Raw genomic sequence first — 20,367 nt, 5'->3', positions numbered from 1 at the left:
GATGTCACTTGTCAGATAACCCCCAGCCCCGCAGGATGTAGGCTTGTCATCCTCTTACACAGACCTGGGCAAGGCCTGCCTGAGGTGAAGGGACTGTAAAGGCCATCTTGCCTACCCGCCTCGCAGCAGAGAGGAGTTGCTCAGGGCCCAGAGAAGTGAAGCACTGTGTCCAAGTCACACAGCAAAGCAGGGGTCAGCCAGACTTTGACACCTTCTGTCATCCCACTCACAGGGTAGAGGAGCTTCAGGCTAGCAAGACAGGTCTTTGGGTCTGACTCCATTAACCAGACAGCCTGTCCATGCCTGAAATTCCACCACCGCGAGCACCTCATTCTTTTGTACCCAGGCATGGTACAAACAAGGGGAAACCATCTGCATTCCTGAGTTGCAGGTAGCCAGCCTGTGGCTCCAGACCTTCTGAGATTTGATCAGCAAAACATTTTCCTCCTCTCTGCTGGGTCTACACCTGCCGGTCTGCCTGGCCCAGTTGTCATCGGGAGAGCTCAGCAGGAGACATGCTCTTATGTGGAGCTGTGGAAATTTAGTCCTACCATAATGACATTATGACATTGGGACATTGTGAAGGATTCCAGGCCACTGCTACCAGTCAGGAACTCAGGCCCCTGTGTGCTTACGGCCATCTGAGCATGGCATCTGCCATGGGAAGAGTCCTGTCTTGAAGATGGAGCTGGTGGCCGAACAGAGATTTGATAAGCCTCAACTTAATGCTTGTTTAAGCTGATTTGCTGGGGGCTTTCCTCTGAGCATTTTGCATATGTTAATCTTGCGCTAATCGTCATATCTGAGTACAGAGAGACTAAGCAACCTGCCCAGAGTCACACAGTAGATGGCTGAGGCAGAATTTGAACCTATTTGGTTCCTAATCTGTGCTTAGTTATTTATTGTGCTAACCTGCCCCATGAGGAGCAGCCCAGTTGCCCCCATTATGGATTTGGCCAGAGAAGTTGTATGGGGACACACCCCCACTCTAGTCTCAGCAACAGAGTGTGATGGTCCTCCCTACTCTAGGCCATGGGGTGCTACAATGAATGTGGACCCTCATGGGCCACAGACCTTTGTCACAGCTTTGCTTGTGCCTCTGCCCTCTCTAGAAGCCCTGATCCCTCCCAGGCCACCTACCTAAACCCATCCCTGCCACTCCGCACATGTGCAGTCTTCCCCCGACCGCCCCCTCCCAGGGGGGCCCTCTCCTGGCTGCCCGGTGAGGAGCTGCCCTGCCAACCCAGGAGCGTCATTTCCACCAGGACTTCCTAGAAAGGGCTTGTCCTGGAGACCAGCTGTGCCTGTCATCACACTTCAGGGTGAAGTCACCATGCTGCATCTTGACCTCTAGGGCCCCAACACACACCCACCCCCACATCCACATACACCCCACACACAAACTCATATATTCAGCTATACAGAACACGCACCCAACATATAAACACACATACACCTCACCAAACACACACCTAGCGCACCATTCCCGTATCTGTGCTCACCCGTCTCCCATAAATCCACCTGCCAGGTCAGACAGCACATCTGGGGCGAAGGGTGACCGGTGAGGCTGGATGGCCTAACAGGGCAGGAGAGGAGTGGCTTGGTGCAGGATGCTGGGCTGGCACTGTCTTCTCCCTAGGAGGTTCCCGTTCCCAGGGGGTAGTGGTCCAGGGCCAGTGGTCCTGGCATCTCAGAAGGAGGGGGCTGGGGCGGTGTGGTACCCGTGGAGCTGCGGGCTGTGCTGCCTAGGGGCAGACAGGGTGGCTCTTCACCTGCTGCCGCCTCTTCTCGCCCAGGAGATTCCAGCTCTCAGCCGTATCTGGTGCCCAGGGTCTAAGAGAAGCCTTTGTCTGAGACTATGGAGGATGGATTTCCTTTATTGAATATGGCTTTTAATTTTTCCCCTTAAACTTTTTGTCCAAAATATGCCCAACTCTGGAAAATAGGCCCTTTGTTAATAAGTCTTCTTATTGACCACACCCCCCTTCCCCGGCCACCACCACCTTTTCTTACTTCTAAGGAGACGTTCTGTGTCAAGGTCCTGGTAAGAAACAGCAGAAGAATAACTTGACCTCCCTCCCGCAGTGTGCCCTGAGCCCCGAGCAGGTGCCCGGGACCAGGAGAAAAATTTGACTTCTAACTTATTTTCCATCAGCATCCACATCCTCAGAAATCCAGATCCTGCCTGGAAGAAGTGGGGAGAGGGCTAGGTGTGGGGAGGAGGGTCCCATCCTGGGCTCCCCCCGTGGGTTTCCTGCTGCCTCTGGGGAAGGGAGCAGCCCCCAGGCGGGTCACACAGTCTTTATGGGAGCTGGGAGAGCTGTTCCCAGCCTGGGACAACTGTGAACATTTATTTCACCTGGATCTTTCTTTTTCCCCCTTCAACAGCCCTATTACCATATTTAAATGCAAGTATGTCTCTTTTCATTGACGTTTTAAGTAGCTTAGCCTGACCTTTTTAGAGTAGCTCTCTCCCTTTTGAACTTCTTTCCCCTCAGTAGTACCATGTAGCTAGGACAGTAGTCCTAGAGTCTAGTGGGCTCCTAGTTCACTCTGTTTGGAGGGTGTCTCTCTTTCTCCTCTTTCCTCTTCTGCTCCCTGCCCTTAATGGTGCATGTCCTCCTCCCTCTTATCCTGTAGAAATCCCCTGTTGGAAAGGCGCAGTGGCTAAAGTCGAGTGGCTCTGTTGGGGGCTGTCTGTCGAGTTTGTGGCTGGCTTCTGGCACCTCATTAAAAAACCACAGCCATTGGAAATGGGTCTTGGGGTCAGGCCTCCAAGTGTCTGCTTAAGGGCAGAGGAAGTTTGTCTTTATGTGTGGAAGTGGCTCTGTCTATCCCAGTGCAAGGCTGTGCGTGCACAAGCTAGTGACAGAAAGGAGCGGAGGGGAGGGGACCTGGCCTGCTGCTTCCTTCACCTGGACATTCTGTAGGCCTGCGCCTTGGCCTCCTCACTTATTCCTGTGGCCCAGTGTGTTTTTAGATAACATGAGCCTTGACCAATAAGGACTCCAGAGACCCCCTAAGGAGATCCTCCAGAGCCAGCTTCATCTGACCCTGGGGCTCAAGACAGAAGGGCCACATCGAAGTCCCCATAATTGCCTGGGAAGAGTGAAACATGGAGAGGGATCAAACAAAGCCACGGGGCTCATCCCACCTAGAGCCCGTGCGCCCCCACATCTGGTTCCATGTGTTCACAGTCTCCTGGGACCCTTCGGGTCTGGGGCTGACATAAAGTTTTGACAAGTCTAGAGTTAAGGTGGCTGAACCTCTGGAGAACAGCTGGTGTTAATCCGTCTCCTGGCCACAGTCCCTGTTCTGTCAAAAGGCTGTCCCAAGTGCCTCCTGCCTGTGGCTTCTGCTGACCACATGGCTAGGATCCCTGCAAGAGGCAGCGGGCTGGCCAGCCATGCCCAGCCAGCTCTGGACAGGCCCTAGGGGGTCACCAAGTATCTGTGCAGGACCAGTAGGCAGCTCAGCCAGGTTCTCAAGAGAAAGTTCCTCCTCCTCCTGAGGTGTTGTGTCCCTCCAGGACCAGTTTCTTTGTTGAGAAGCGAGTGAGGATCAAACACACCTAAAACTGCTGTGCCTTCCAGAAGCCTGAGAGCCACTGACCTGTGCCCATCCCCCTTTCCCCCAGAGCTGCCCACAAACCCCTTCCCTGGTGCGAGCTGGAGTCGGGCAGCCCTGTGAGAGGGTCTGCCCAGGGCCCTTCCAGGCCGCCTCCTGACTCTGACCCCTCCCTCTCTCCAGGCTTCCCGGCAGCAGCTTACGGACCAGTGGCGGCGGCGGCAGTGGCAGCGGCGCGAGGATCAGGTAGGAAGGTGTATGGGACAGGCGGCTCCCAGGCATGCCCAGTGTGCAGGGGGAAGGTAAAGGCCCTGTCGGTTCTGTGTGGCTGCGTCTGTCCAACATGCCCCTCACCACGGCCCGGGGAGGGGGTGGGGACAGGGAGGCATGGGTGAGCCTGGCCACCCAGGGCAGCTCCCACCAGGGGTCAGTCACAGTCACGAGACTGCACCACAGGTAGACTGTTATGCTCCCTTTGGCAAAGGAAAACTGAGCTTCCTTTTGACTGTGGACCTCCTTCACCTAAAGACTGGCTTCTGGGCACCTGTGGGCTTTACCCTCTGTGGCTTCCTTGGGCCTCTGACCCAGCCAGAGAGGTACAGGGTTGGCCTCTGGGCCCCTGCTGCACTCAGTAAGTGGGCTTACTGCTCTGGCTAAACCCCCAGGTCCCCCGAAGGCCGATGCAGGGCCAACCCTTGAACTTGGTGAAGGAATGGAGCTGCTGTTTGCTGGAGCCCTGCTGCCCCCAGACTCTTCTCAGCAAGCTCCCTGGGCTCCCAGCCACCAAGGGAATGGAGGCCTTCTCTGCCTCAACCCTTCAGTCTCTAAATTCAACCCTTTTAAGAGATCCAGAGTCCTGCAAGTGATGTGGGAACACTTTCCCAGTGGCTCTATGAGATCAGACCAGAGGTCCCCCTGCCCAGTGCCCTCTGCCTTCCTAAGGTGCCAGGGCTTCTGCCCTGTGCTGGGATCCCTTGTAGCCATTGTCCCCGGCCTCCCTCCACCACCCTGCTCCTCCCTAAACTGAGTAGCCATGGTCTGCAGCTGGCTCCCGGTCCCCTCTCCCTAGGCAGAGCACCAGAGCACGGGGAAGCGCTGTAGTTGGATGTAACTGGGCTCTGAGGAGGGTGGGGTGGGCAGGGCACGGGTGCTGCAAGGGGACCAGGAAATGGAGCGTCAAAAGCCTGGAGGGCAAATGCCAAGAACCCAAACCCTGGGTGATGAGAAACTGGCACAGTGAGGCCATTAGAAAAACATCAGTAAAAATCCGTTCCATGCAAACTGGCACTGCCTCGGAGCTACAAAGGATCCACTCCCCCGAATCATCCGTTGGGCTTTCGTTGGAGGGGGCCCAGGAATTCTCGGGGGGCTGCTGAGGCGCATTTGTAAGAGAGCTGGCAAGCAGCAAGTGGGCAGGCAGGTCCAGAGAGCCGGGCACCCTCCACTCCCATCTGACCTAGCAGGTCTCCAAAGGCCCCACCTGCCTCTGGCCAGTGTCCCTTAGTCCCCCCCACCCCACCCCAACCCCGGGCCCCGGGGGCGGGGTGCACAGCTGCATCGTGCCTCCCTGTTCCGTTTGGTTTTTAAACTTGAGTGCTTTTTGATATCATTAAAAAAAAAAAAAAGCCTCGGTCCTCCCTGTGCCTGGGATGGGGGAAAGATAACAAGAACCATCTTGAGGTTTTTGAGTGTTGTTGGTTGTTGTTTCCTCGTTCAGTTTCTTTCTTTTTTTGTAACTTGGATTATGAAACTAAACTTTAACCCAAAATTAACCCTGCCTCTCTCCCCACCCCACCCTGTTCTCCTTGACTTCATGGCAAGTTTAAAGGGCAGCATGGGGTTCTTTGTGAGTCTGAGAGCGGTCTCCCCCACAATCTGTACCCCCTTCTGTCACCCCCACCCTCTCACAGACCCCAGAGCCAGGCGGGAGTCCCACCCATCCTCTAACTCCTAACCCTCCAAGGTCATTTCCAACCACACATTTTTTTTTTCCAGGATCAATGGTGTTTTATTTGTAGCCATTTCCATTGGGAGCACAATCTCCCACAGGCCGTTCAAGGTCAGCCATGCTCATCGCTGCACTGCTAGTGAATTGTATTCAGGAGTGTGCTCCCAGACCACCTGCCCCACCCCAGCCTGAGTTAGTGCAAGGGGTAAATCCTCAACTCGAGATGCCCACCCCCACGGTGCAGGCTTGCCCAGGAAGCTATGGGGAAGCCCCCAGCACTGCCTGGGGGTTATGGACTTGGGGCGTACCCTGGGCAGTGGCTAGACTGCCTGCTGTGGTCAGAACCTGGGCTGGCCTGCTTGTATGTAGACAGGGTACCTACCCCAGCCTCCAGCCGCACCTGTGGACCTGGAGCAGGGTAACCAAGCTGGGGAAGAAAGGCCTCTGCCCTTCTCTTTCTTTTAACACATTTTGACTATAGGGGAGCTGTCACCTTCTTGCCTCTGGAAAGTGGCCTGGCCTCGCATATTAGCAAGTTACGTACCTGTGAGTGGCAAAAGCTCTCTGCTATGAATCGAGAGGGGCCACACAGACTCTCTGGGGTATGTGGCATCAGTCCAGGTCCCGAAGGGCTCACTGCATGCTGATGACCCAGTTCCACCTGCACCAGCTCCTGTGGCCCTGCCCCACACATCCCAACTCCTCCCCAGGGGACCCGGATGCTCCTTCCGCCTCCTGAGCAAGCGGCCTGATGATGAGAGGTCATCACAAACTCAGTGCCTGTTCAGAGAGAGTCCACTGACTGCCTCCCTGCCTGGAGCTTGGTACCATGCTAACCTAGCAGGTGACTTCAAACAGTAGCAAGTGTGGCCTCTGCTCCCCAGGGGCTCTCAGGCTTGGTTGAGGGATTGGGCATCCTGCGGAAGGCCCTTTTTGTTTTGTTCTGTTTTTCATTTTTCTCTAGCTCCACCGTTTTGGTTTGTGTCCCCCTTCCACTCTGACTTACTGGGGGCCCTTCCTGAGGCGGGAAGGGCTGTGGGGTGGGAGGCAGCTTTGTTTTGGCTCCGGGTGGCAACTTGTCTCTGTCAGGGCTGTGGTGTCAGGGTAGGAGGTCGGGGGGCCCTGAGCTCTGCACCTACCTCAGCCCACTCCTCTGGGCCGACCTGCCCACCTTTGCCTAATTCCTCCCGAACGTGAGGTGAGCAGGGCTCGGGCGACCCCACCAGGGAGGTCCCTGCCGACTCCTAGATAACTTCACTATCAGTGGTCACTTTTCTTTCACCTTCACCTGGTAGTTTGAAATATCATCTTTTCTTGTGCTCAGTCAAGAGTTTGTTTGTTTATTTTGATCGTATTCATTCAGTTCCAGTGGCCCCATCATGTCCCACCCAATCCGAAATCCAGTTTGGTAAACGACTCCCCCCCCACCCAATGTGAGGGAAGTGGTTCAGATTTTCGGACTACTTTATTTCAGGGTGACATTATGGGTGGGCCCACATATCAGTCTTAGAGCTGCTGAGCCCCCTGGCGTGCCCCCCCAACCCCATCTCCGGCCCCAGCCAGGACCCCTTACTGTACTTTATACTTGCCAGTTTATCCCAATCTAGTTACGTGAGCTCCCGATGCTGGTGGTGAGTGTGAGAAGTCATGTTTCTGTTGTCTTTTCTCTTGCTTGGTTGGGGCTGCGGTGAGAGAGTGTCTCTGAGGCATACTTTCCCGCCTCTCTTACACTAGGATCTGCACACCTCCTCTCAAACACTCTTCTGAGCACGCTCAGCGGGAAGGTTTGTCCACACCTATTAATCCTCTCTCAGTGTCCAGCTTCCTGTTAGTACCAGCTGGTTTGCATGTTTTTGCTTGTTCAGATGAAACAGTTCAAGAAACAAACTCATATCCAACTCTCGAGAAATGTCTTTTTTTGTACAATTTCGTTTTCGATTTTTTTTTTATTAGTTACAACTCCAAAACACCTGTTGTCCAGTAAAACATTTCACACCTCCCTGCCTGTTCTTAGATTGTATGTATCTGTGGGACTGACTAAATGCATGCACTGTAGTCGATGTACCGGTAGCTGTAGCTGTAGTTGTAGAACATGCATTGTTGAGTTGATATTACAGGGTCTCCAACGGCTCGGCCTAGCACAGCCGTCCAAAGGATAGCACGGGGACCAGGAAGAGAAGGGGCTCCATATTTTCAATGTTGCCAAGGGGCTTGGATCCATGTTCTCGCCATCAGCCACCACCACCTCCCCTCACGCTCCCCACTCCCCCAGTCCAGAACTGGGTCACCACCCTCAATTGTAGCCTTCCCAACTGAGATCTGTTTCGAATGGTCCAACTTCAGTGAAAGAGAATGGAACCAGGGTTGGAAGGAGTCTCCAAGTTCTTCCTTGTTCTTGTGTTCTTCATACTGTTCTTGAACAGAGCAACGGATCTTTTCTTGTTTCTTTAGGTTCACCAGTGAGCCTCCCTGAAGGCCCTCTGCTCCTTGAGTTCTTTGTGAGCTCCCTCCCAGCCTTTCAGGGATACAGGTCCAGGTGGAAGCCATGTCTGTGTGGTCTGCTCCCTGGGTGGAGGGACATGAGACGTGGTAGGGAAGGGATTGAGAGCTCACATCCTGCAAATGGGGCATGCATCCACAAGAGGTGGATGTTGACATTGGCTCTTAGGTTTGGTGAAGGTGAGGGAGGCCCGTGGGATGAGTGGCATCCTAGTGTGGAGATGACAGGCACAGCTTCATGGGAAGGGGAAGTGAGGAGGGCTTGGAACATCCATAAAAGAGCCACCTGCAGTTTCCCTGTGTCTCCCCAGGACGGCCTTCTGGAAGGGGAACAGGCACAGTCCTGCAGTCTCTGCCCTCCACTCAGGGGCATGTGTAGTCAGCCACCTCACACTGTCTTTCCTGTATCTGTGGTGACAAGCCAGAAGGGAATGCCAGAGATTTCTTAGAGCTTTTGGAGGTGCCTCTCATCTTCACAAGTTGGTGTCAAGTAAGGTAGTACTTGCCCCCTGGAACCTGCCCTTTAACTCAGGGTGGTCAGTGATCCTGACCCAATGCTACAGGAGGGATCTGCACCTTTAGGGTGTAAGTTATGTATTTCAGGAGACAGAACGCAGCAAAAGGTCACAGAGCCCATGAAGTCCTCAAAGAATGTGTTGAGATAGAGTGAAATGTTAGCTCCATGGAGAGAAGCCACACTGCCCTGGCTGTCACCTGCGGAGTCAGGATGCGCAGGGACTGCTGGATGAGGGCACTGAGGCCCCAGGCAGAGGAATCTGGAAAGAATTCTTCTCCTGGCTCTGCCTGGGGGTTGGTGGCATGAGGGAAATGACCAGGATCATTAGTCTTCGAGGCTGCTGCAGATGTACCCTGACCTGAAGTGGGGAGCTGGTAGCGGCAGAAGACGGAGACGCAGCGCCCCTCCCAACTTGCCTCAATCTTCTGTGTGGCTCTGGGGAGAGGCTTTGGAAAACTCTTCCAATTGCTGGAGGATCTGCTGCTGCTGGGGTCTATTGTAGCACCAGCTTCAGGGTTCCCAGCTATTGCTTTCAATGAGCATTTATTGAGGATTTGCTGCAACTCAGGAAAGAAGAGACATAAAGACAGAGAGCTGTTCTTGCCTTCAGTGGTCTGGGAACCCAGTTGTGTTCCCTGAAAGTCCCTATTGTAGGAGACGATGTGTTGTTTCTGCCTTGATAATGTCCGCTGTTGGCTTCATTTTAAGAAGGGAAATGGATACTTTTCATTTCTGAAAGTGGCTTTCCTGTACCTCATCAGCAAGAAGGAGGGATGGGAGGTGGGGACCCAACCAGCCTCCCTGTGCGGGCAGCAAGCGTCCTGCCGACTGCGATACCAGGATGGCCCATCTGAGGGCAAGGTCACAGGGACACCCTTGAACTAGGGTGCAGCCACATGTGTGGCTATGGAATAGAGCCAGCACAGTGGACCAGAGGAAGGGCAAATCTGTGACCATTAGGACCAGCTGCTGCAGCCATCCAGACCTACCCAAAGTCTTTTACCTGAACAGACATCTTTCAGTCTACAGCCTTTGGTTGTGGGGAATGGCACCTTGTATCCCAGTGGGTCGTTAAAATTTTCATTTCTTGGAGGGCCAGGACTTTCCACCGTAAAGAGTCCAGCACTGGATTTCACTAACCCCCGTGAATTTATAATAATGTGCACAGGCACCCGCTGCTGACCTCAGCTTCATTCATTTTCCCAGGGCTTTTGGACCAACCCTGTTCAGGATAAAATACATCAACTCCAATCAATAATTTTGTAATAGAAATACTGTGCACTTGATAAATCAACTCTAGTGCAATTAGTGACTCGCCTTGCAGCCCAGACCTAAGTATAAGTTAATCCTAAAGTGAATGGAGTGGGGGGATGTTAATGGTCTTTTAAATCAGTGGGTAACACATTCCTGCCTCCTCCCCTGAGCTCATTGGCCTCCCTCACGCCAGCTCTCAGGAGCCCAGGCCCAGCTGTCCAGCTCTGTGAAGCGAGGAGAGCACATGAGAGAGTGACCAGGAGACCTGCTCCTTGCACCCCACACTGGGTCAGGATACTATTGGGTCCAGGAAATCCCAAAAGCTAGTCAGCCCCCTTACAGTTGATGAGAACCATCAAAGGACAAGCCAGGACCTATCATGGTTCCTTATATTTCTGCAGAGTTTTGATGATCATACAGACACCATCACATCAGTTGCCACAGCTCTCCCCTGAGGTAGAGAGGAAGGCAGAAGTTTGGGGCTTGGTTTTACGTGAGAAAGCTGAACTGCAGAATGGTTGTATGACTAAACTAGAATCACATGCCTAGTTACTGCAAAGCAAGACTTTGGTCAAGCAAACTCTGGATTTAAACCCTGGAGAAAGTAACCCTGTGGTGGAGCTATGTCGGTTTGTGAAGGACTCACCTGCCGCCCAGACACCTGGCACAAGCAGCAATGAAGGCCATGTTGGGAGTGCCCAACTGGCCTTAGGTTCTGGGTCAGCTATGACTCCAGCCTAAGATCTTGCAGTCCAGTCTTTCAGGCAAAGATCCCAGAACTAGGCCTTGCGCACATCTGCCATGGAGTTTAACTCCACCAAATATTTATCGAGTGTATAACAATTATTATTACACATGGCAGGTACTTTCCTAGGCCTGATTCAAGGGTACTTTGGACTATAAGAGAAGGCCCAACTCAATGTGGTTAAATAGTTTAGGGATTTGTTTGCTGATATTCTCAAAAATCCTTTGAAGAATAACCTTCATGTGTAGATTGTTCAGGGTCCTTTTTCTGTAATTCTCTGAGCTTTGCCCTCTTCCAAACTCCCATAATATCTTTATGTTGGTTTCCCTCATGGTGGCAAAATGGCTACAGCCGTTTCTTGCATCACACTGTCCTATCTAAAGAAGAGGTGGTCAGATGGTTCAGAATTCTAAAAGTTCAGAGCTTAGTGCTGCTTGGCGAAGGCCTGGGTTACAAGAACCAATCATTGAGGGATCCATCTCCCTCTAAACTGAGTGGCTCTTACACTGTGATGGGGGGGATGAAATCCCAAAAGAAAACTTGTATTCTGATAAGAGGGGGAAAAGGAAAATGGTGTTGAGGAGATAACCAATGGTGTCTACCACAGCCAGCCCTGAAAGTTCATGGATGAATTCAAGCACTGTCCATGACCTTGAGGACCCACCAGCCTAGCGTGGAGACTAACAGGTAACCAACGACACTGTGATGCCACAGGCCCAATAACATAAACCTGTCCTATGTACAGAAATAGCACATAGGAGGAAGTGATGAGCTTTGCTTGGGTGTCAGGGAAGGTTTCACAGGGGAGTGAACATTTCAACTGTCAGTGGACAAATGGGAGCTCCCCAAAGGGCCAGGGGGGATAGCATATTCCAGAACAGTAGAGTGAATTTGAAGCCCAGCAAACAGTTTAATTCTGGTTGGAAAATTAAATAAATTAAGAGAAGAGAAGCAGATATGGGCAGAGCCCACAGCAGAGAGTCCTTTCTTGGTACCATGCTAAGGAGCCTGGAGAGGGCTGAAACCAGGAAGTGACATCAGATTTGCATGTTAGACAAGCCCTGGCATTGGTACCCAGGGAGACTGGAGAGGCAGAATTGGAGGCTGGCAGACAAGTTAGAAATAATTCATACACATTATAAACACCCGATACAGGTCAGTGTGCAAGCACCCAGTGGGCAGTGGGGCTTTTTCTCTTCCCCATTAGATGATTAACTCTGGCCCTTTGGCATCTGGGGTGAGATGCCGGAGAATTATATGACATGGTCTTTCCAAAGCTCCAAGTCTTCTGAGGAAGACCAAGTACACAACTGATGTAAGAGCTAGCTTGTCATATAGGTGGTCCCTGCAGGGCCAGGGTACACAGATGGCAGGGAAACTCCATGCAGAAGGTGACACGTGGCACAGACATTGGAGGAATTTAGAGTGAGAGTAGAGACAACAAGGTTCTGGGTCACCTTGAGAGCCAGATCAATAGGGTCACTTTGGCAGAAAAGGGAAGTCTATATTCTTGATAGGAGCAGAACCTAGGAAGGATAGAACCATCTAGGGAAGATGACCTGTGTAGCAGAACCAGAGAAAACATCTTGACCCCCTTAAACCAGGGGTCCTGGGCTGGGCTTGTAACCCAGAGCAAGAGGAGAGGAGTGAGGCATTGAGAAGATAGACTGGAGAGCACTCTCTGATGGGGACTCTACCTTACTTTCCCATGAACCCCTTTTTAAAACCATGGTAGACCTTTTTTAAATTATCTTTTAATTTACTTTTTGGAAATGGAACCCAGTGCCTCACACATGCTAGGAAAGTGCTCTACCACTGAGCTGCATCCTGAACCCTCCCGTAATCTGCTTTGCTTCTGCCAACAAGTTGTTATTCATTCTGTGCCCATAGTTGTTGGTTACCATTCCTTGGCTCACATAGCAGCCCCTGCCCTCGTCCTTCCTGCCGGTTCATTTCCCTCTATCTTTGTTTTTGCTTCCTCAAAATCTGACTCAGACTGCCAGAAAGCCACACCTGGTTAGCCCTACCTGGGCATCCTCTCCCTCTTGCTTCATGTCCTAAGTTCTTTTCTTGCTTGGTTCTTAATGACAGGTGAGGTTAGAAGTCCTCTAAAGACATTTTACATATATCTCAGGGCAGCAACAGCCTTCCCAACCCTGTAAACCATCAGTCCTCCAGGAAGCAGAGCCTAGAGCCTAGTCCTTGTTCTTAGCATAGATAAATAATGAGTATGCAATTAGAGAATGCAGAAAATGATGGGGCCCTTTGTTCCTGGATGTGTATTAATATTAATAAAAGGAGGCTGGGCCGATAGCTCTGTGGCAGAGCACTTACCTGGCGCATGTGAGGCACTGGGTTTGATCCTTAGCACCACATAAAAATAAACAAGTAAAATAAAGCCATGTTTTCCATCTACAACTACAAAAGAAAGTTTTTTTAAAAACTTAGTAAAAGGTCTCCCTTTTCCAGTTTGGGAAGTGGGCAAATAATATTTTTGAGCTGCTATGATTGGCTGCTGGGATTAGGTCTGTCAGAGGATGGCAGAGCCATGATGATATCCACTCCGTGGCATGGAATGGAGGATTCTGGCCAGCATCTTAAAATTCACACCTGCCTGGGCAGTCCTTAAAGGAAAGCTATCTTGAAAGTGGTTGATCGAATGCTAGAGACACTTCCCAGCCAATTTCAATAAAATGCTGATAATAGTAATATGTTAATAAAAGCTCACCTGTTATATGAAAGCAAGGAGTACTATACCAATCTCACCTGCCTTATCCCAGTTAATTCTCATAACACCACGAAGTAGGCACTATCATTCCCATTCCCTTTTTATTGCACACACACACACACGCAATGGGGATTAAACCCTAGTGTATGCTAGCATTGAACTACATCTCCAGCCCCCTCCCCGCTTTTTAAAAAATTTTGTGACAGGGTTTCGCTGTTGCTAAAGCCGCCTCAAACTTAATGATCCTCCTGCCTCAACCTCCCAAGTTGCTGGGATTACAGGCATTTGCCACCGTGCCCAACTCCCATTCCCATTTTAAAGATTAAAACTGCAGCTTAGAGAAGATAGTATCTTATCTGAGGTAGCAGAGATAGGATAGGATTTGAGCCTCAGTGTGTCTCAAACACTATCAGCAGATGCTCTGCTGTACCAGCTCAGCAATGCCTGAACAAGACTGCAACTTTAAAACTGCACGAAAAAAAAAAAACAAAAACCTACAACTGTTCCCAATTCTTAACATCTTTAGGAGAGAACCCCAAATCATTTACAAGTGGCTTCATAAGGCATTATAGGTATTTTTTGCACCCGCTTCTATTATTGCAGACTTAATGCCATGATTCTGCCTGTCCTTCTTTGGCTGACATTTCAGGTCTGACTTCTGGTCCCTGAATCCTTTCAGACCAATGGCAGGCAGTGGAGGTCCAGAGGAGGCGTGGTTGGGTAAGAGGGAGCTTAAGGAATTATTTGAAGGGAACCTTATAAACTCAAAACAAGGCCAAAGGAAGTTAGCCACAACCTAAAAGAAACCAGGGGGTGGAACCTGGGAGGGATTCTCTGGGAAGACAGACGTTATCCGCAGGGAAGAGTCAACATCCCCTTAGATACACCGCTGCGAGGGCTGCATCTGGAGGGTCGCTGGGAAACACAGCCCAGCCCTAGCGCTGGGAGGCGATTGGCTGCCCAGTTGCTGGGGCTTTGCTTTGGGCCAATGGTGGAGAAAGGGGCGGGTCCACAGGAGGGTGCAGCGGGCTCTTCAGCCAATCATTCTGCAGGGAGGCTGGATTCCTGATACCATGGTAACAGCGAGCACGGGTTCATTTGTTTTGTAGATGAGTAATTACTACACAATTAGAGAAAGCTAAAAATAAAGGGGCCCTTTGTTCCTGGCTACTTATTAATATTAATAAAATGGTCTGTCCAGGTCTGTGATAAACAATGCAAACCTGGGTGCCTGTGGTAAAGGCTAAAGTGGCTGAGAAAAGCTGCCCAGCCCAGCTTCCCTGTGCATTTCCCAGCCTGATTCCCCAGCTCTGCTTCCTCCTCTTTCTGGAAGTTATTTCTGAAATTAACCTGGAGAGGATGGACTTTTTCCTGAATTTGGGGAGAAGAGCTTAGCATCACAGACTGCAGTCCTCACACAGGATCTGCAATGCCCTGGAATCAAGGGGTCAGTAAGGCACAGACCCAAGCCACACCCTCTTCCAAAGACAAGACCCAAAGTACAGCAGCAAAACCAGATAACATGGACCAATGTTGGAGGAAGCCCCTAACCAATTTTGCTGTTATGTTCCTGCCACGTTTTTCTTCTGGCTGTTGTCTATTGAGCTCTACAAGGTTCATTTGATAGTCTTTGAAACACCTTCCACTGAAGTAGTTCCCAGTCTTTTCTCCCTGCCCACTTGTCTTGTAAAGTGCATTCAGTTCAGGTTGGGAGTGACATGCTTGGGATTAGCCTGTGTTTAGGGATTGTCTCCACTATCCATGTCCTGACCTTCAAGGTCCAAACAGCTGAGAGGCTTCTCTTCCTTACAACCCTTCCCCCTCCTAGGGAGAGAGGTTGCCTTGTAGATTAATCCAATAAGGATGAAAAAATGGCTTTAAAAAAAAAAAAAAGCAGGCAGCATAAGTACAGAGAAAAAGAAGAAAAAGTTGGGACATTTCAACTCTACAGCTCTGTATTGCTGCTGTTTCCAAAGCTTCCAATTTCTTGTCCTTGAGGGTGAAATTAGTGGCAAATGACAGTGGTTTAAGATCTGAGAGGAGTGAGTGGGGAGAAAGCCATGAGCTTTCAAGTGACAGGAAACTTGGTGGGGATGCACTTGAACATGGTCATGCATTGTTTAATGTACAAGGAAATGGGAGGGACTGAATATTTCCAGAATTGTGTGTATCGCTTTTAAAATCTATTGTCAGATTTCCATCATTAATTGCAGTTGATTGAGACTTTTAGGATTTGGCTGTCATTAGTAACAGTGGACCTGTTAGCTGAGCACGAGCACATGTCTGTAATCTCAGCTACTTGGGAGTTTGAGGGAGAAGGATTATAAATTCAGACCAGCCTCAGTAAATTATCAAGATCCTGTCTCAAAACATAAAAAAGGGTGGGGATGTCACTCAGTGGTAGAGCACTACCATTGGATTCAATCTCTAGTACCCAAAAAGGAGGAATAAAATGGGCCTGTTAATAGTTGGTGATGAGCAAATCAGCCCTGAGATTGGAGTCAGTGCAGTAGTTCTGAATTTTGCTTCATGTTAGAATCACCTGAGGAGGTTTTTTTAACTTCCCTGTATCCAGGCCACACTTTGAAGCCATCAAATCAGAATCCGTCAGGGTGGACCCCAGGCAAGTGCAGTGTGTAACCACAGGCTCAAGTGCCACCTGGTTCTTGCTGAAGGTAGAGCTTCACATCATCTCTGTGACTGTCGCTGGCACCCCAGCCTCTTCTTGGGCCCAGGGCTATCATGGGTATTCACAGTAGGGCCAGGAAGACCACGTCCAGGATGGGCTAAGGTATCTTTTTTCTTATGTGACTTCCCTGCTTCTCTTGGGGATAGGCCTGTCCTGGCTGAAATTAGCAGCATTATACACATAGAACAAGCAGCCTGATAGAACCATAAACAGGGAAGCAGCCGGCCTCCTTGACTGTCTGACGAATGGGGCCTTTTGGTAAGGTCGGAGTTTGTTTGTTATTAAAGACCTAATTAGAAACATGAGAGGGAGCTGAATGGCTCCATGCTTGGCTAATTAGTGACATGTATGCACCCGCTTTGAACTTCAAGGACACAGAGCTATTAGCGCTTACATCAAAAATGGATTAAACTCCTGTGCCTTTATAATCATTAAAGACGGGCTGCTCAAGTGGAAAGCCTTTTGTACAGGTCCTCAAGGGGCTGTCCCCTGGGCATCCTCCCCACCCTACCCCCTGGCTGCTGGAGCCCAGGGCAGTGAGTTGCTGTTGGTTATGACTTTCCAGTCTGGCATCCTTTGAAGCCACAGCTTCTAGTAAATGTTGATCAGTCTTAGGGTATTCCAGCTCCCCACTGGACTTGCCCTCAGCAGAGTGGAGTGGTCTTTTGACACTTGAGGTCAGCCCTCTGGGTGCTCCACTGGGTCCAGGCACTTTCAGGGAGGGGAGCAGGAGTCCAGGCTAGTCCAGGGCTTGCATTCCCTCTCACAGTGCCCTTGCCCATCAATACTGACTGGGTGCTGCTTTGTGCTCCGAAGCTCATTGATCCTTGGGATGTGACACAATGCAGGTCAGGTCTAGTCCTCAGCAGAGATAAGTCCCCTTTCACATTTGGCATATACTACCCAACTTTGGAGAGTCCCCAGTCTGATGGGGAACACATCTGCACTACCATGGAGCTCCCAGTTTGGAAAGGGTACAAGGCCCAAGCCCACTCCAAGGTTGTCCACACCAGGGTTGAGAAGTTGATTCCTTGCCCTCAAATTTGCCATTTCTCTGGAGCAAAGAAAGATCCAACTGAACAGAAGAAATGTGTCCAACTGTGATCCCAGGAGGGACAGCTCCCTCCCTGTGTAACACAATTGCCTTCACATTAGAGCTGGGTGCAGGCCTGTGTGAGACACTGGGTGGCACTGGATATGTTCCCTAGCTGCTCAAACCCTGGCTTTCCTTCTTTAACACACAGCTAATAAAGCCCAGCTTATAAGTTAGGTGAATGAAAAAAAAAATGGTGGGAAGAACCTACCGACAGGAACACGGAAGTGCCCAGTTAGTCTCAGTTGTCACTGCAGCGTGGCATCCTCTGAAGCCACAGCTTCTAGAAGATTAGTGCTTCTTGTCTCGTTCACTTTCACCTCTCTTGTCCCCTGCCCCATGCTTCTTAACAGCTACAGGGTGACATCTGATTCTTATATAGTACTTCATCATGATGGAGAATACATGAGGCCCAACTCCTAAGCCTGTAGTCCTGGCCTTGGATTTCGTAGTATTTTAATGTATTTGTAGTACAGAAAATGTGTGCAAGACACAAACAAGGATCTGACCCCTCTGGTGGGGACAGGGATGTGGCATTAAGAGTGGGAAATACTGAGCACAGAGAAGATGGCTGGGGACACATGGGGCAAAGCCAGACTCGTTTCTTTTTGAAAGTTAGAGAGATGGATGTGCCTTGAGGAGAAAGGCAGTCACCAGATCAAAGCAAGGGACATTCTCAGAACTGAAGTAGGACTGACCAGACTGTTCAAGAGAGAGGAGGGAGTTGTTTCCAGACACCATGCTCCCTATTTCCTTCTGCTTCTCAGGGCCGGGGGGGCTGGGTGAGGAAGCACGGGCTCTGGGTCACCTCAGGTGACATGCCCAGCCATTGGATGGCTTAATGCAACAGTACCAGGGTGCTGTGGTCTCTGCTGGGTCTCCTTGTCTGCTACTCCTTGCAGCTTCTAACCAGTGTAGGCTTGGACTCTCAAGTCTATGAGCCTAGGGAAAGATGTAGCAGGTGTTCATGTTAAAACCCCACCCACTTCAGCCAAACCATAAATGTTTGTCAGACAGTTCACACAGAAGGACAAGCTCCTGTGCCAGTGCCAGTCACAGACTCCATGATGCTCAGGCACCAGCAGGGCCTGGTTCCCTTTCCCTTCCCAGGGCTTCTTCCTTCTAGAACCCTGTAGACAAACTGAGCCCCTAGGTCCCCTGGGGGCTAGGAGAAGCAAGAACTTGAGTTTGACTCCAGAACTTTCTTTCTTTGCCCTCTTGATTAAAAAGCCTGGTTTCTGTGACTCCTAGGCCCAGGTCCACTGAAGGATGCTGCATCCCCAGGATTTATACCATGAACAGATAACCTCCATCTTCCCCTCACCCACCTTCCCAGCCAGCCCACCCAGAACCCACTCAGCATGTTCTTTGTGAGCTTGAGACACACTCATAGGCCCTGATCAGAGCCGATAACAAAAAAGCACCAAGCTGTAAAGAAAAGGTTGAATCTCAATATAAAGTGCATCGTCCTGACCACAAAGCCTTCCTCAGATGGGTCCATTCTGCTCTGAATGTTGTGAGAATCCCCAGCTTTATGATCACTGTGTTATAGGAGGGCTTTAGAATCCACTGATAGTGAAGTTAGCTCTTGAGGGTTGGGTGAGGTGTGACTTCACCGGAAGCTAAGATCTTCCTACAAAAGGATTAGCCAACAAGTCTTAGGTTCTCATGCCTATCGGTTCACTACTTGAGACCTGCTGACATTGATTGGCAAGCATCAACACCAACCACAGTGGTCTGAACTGGGCTAAATTTCAAGAAAACAAGTGGAAACTGCGGTTGGTTGGCATTATTGTAACCACATTTGGACCAGCATACAACTGTCCTGTCAGCATGTGAAAGAGCAGACTCTCACCACGTGTCCCATGAAACATGCAGATGAACCAAGCCTCAATGGATACACCACGACTGGCATGATATTCTCCCCAGGCTGAGTTTGCTCTTCTCTGTAACATACCTGTTCACATATGGAGACCATGGAAAAGTAATACCAGCACCTTGCTCTCTTAACCACCACCACCTCCCCATTTGAAAGTATTCTTCCCTTTCTCGGTTGAAATTGCCTGAATTTCAGCAGAGCTTTAAAAATATATTGTGGATAAAATTGATTGTCCCTGCATCTGGGCCCCTGAACTGATTTGATTTTAATTTAGCGTGTCCTACCATTTCCCCAGGTTGGACAAATTGCTGGCCTTCACTGTCTGTCTCTCCTACCTTCAGGCTAAGCTCTGAAAGGAAAGCTGGAGCCAAGGATCCCTGGGACATACTGGTTGGGCAGACTTCTGCTTTGCTCTGCGTGAGACCCTCTGTGATCACATACAACCGAGTGTTGTCCTTCCCTTACGGGTTTATCTTTCCTTGCTGACCCTTGCCATTTGCCCATCTGCCTTCAGAGGATGCAGTAAGGAGACTACAGTGTGGCCTCTCCAGCTCTGTTCCCCGGGAGGGTCTGGGGCTGTTTAGCAGCCATTCTTCAGAGCCCTCAAGGAGTGGCTGATTATTGAGAGGGACTTATGAAGGTCTCTGCTACCAGCATCCACCAGGCTCTGTGGACACAGCATCCACTGAGTGTCCAGTGTTATAGGGGAATAGAAGAGGGGCACTCTTGCTCCAGAGTCCATGCCATCTGATCAAGGAACCTGCCAGGTCCTGCAAGAACCTTAACAACTCCATAGCCCACCTTGGGAATTCCTTGCTAACAGGGAGACAGTCCTGCCACTGTGGAGTTTCAGGCCAAGGGAAATATAGAAGCACAATGTAGACAAGATGAAGGCCAAGGTGAGTGTTGGAGGGGGGCCATGATTTAATTAGTTTCTTCAATTTCTCTAAAACAAACAAAATCCCTAAAAATCCAGTTTGATGGATTAACATGACCCCTGCCTTCTAAGAGTGTCACACAGACTTATGACCATACCTGCACTCAGTCATCCATTCCATTGGGAGATAGGGGCCAGGAACAGGGGCCATGATACCAATCAGCCCAGACTCCCTTCTGCTTCACTCAGAAATGCAGAGTGCAATTAACTTTGTTTTGGTAGCACGTTCCCTTCTGCCCTGGACCTAGAGAGGTTGGGTTCTCCGTTGCAGTGGCTTCGCCCTGAGCAGCATCATCTGACTGGGCAGGGAAGAGGTTCTGTCCTAGAAAAGTGGCAGGGGCCACCAGGGTTCCCTGCCTGAAATGAAACCTGGCAGTCGTGGATGATTCACAAAGCAAATGACTGAAATGTCTTGAGGGTGGCCATGCCCTTTGGGGAAATGTGAGACCCACCAAACCAGGAGCCTGGCCTAGGGCTGGAACTCAGTGGACCCCTGGCTTGTCACAGATAT

General features: G+C 50.5%; 1 protein-coding gene across 5 annotated transcripts in view; it reads left to right on the top strand.

Moving 5' to 3' along the window:
* The window catches only part of Msi2 (musashi RNA binding protein 2), a 369,627-nt gene that overhangs the window by 334,998 nt on the left and 14,262 nt on the right, over positions 1–20,367 (top strand). For all 5 annotated transcript variants that reach the window (XM_071602928.1, XM_071602927.1, XM_027950228.2 and 2 more), the window contains exon 11: positions 3,751–3,813. In XM_071602928.1, coding sequence (XP_071459029.1) covers positions 3,751–3,813 — 63 coding nt within the window. The remainder of the gene's footprint in view (positions 1–3,750; positions 3,814–20,367) is intronic.

This window comes from Marmota flaviventris, chromosome 17, assembly GCF_047511675.1.
Source record: "Marmota flaviventris isolate mMarFla1 chromosome 17, mMarFla1.hap1, whole genome shotgun sequence".
Classification (NCBI taxonomy): Eukaryota; Metazoa; Chordata; class Mammalia; order Rodentia; family Sciuridae; genus Marmota; species Marmota flaviventris.
This window is presented reverse-complemented; position numbering and strand designations above follow the sequence as displayed.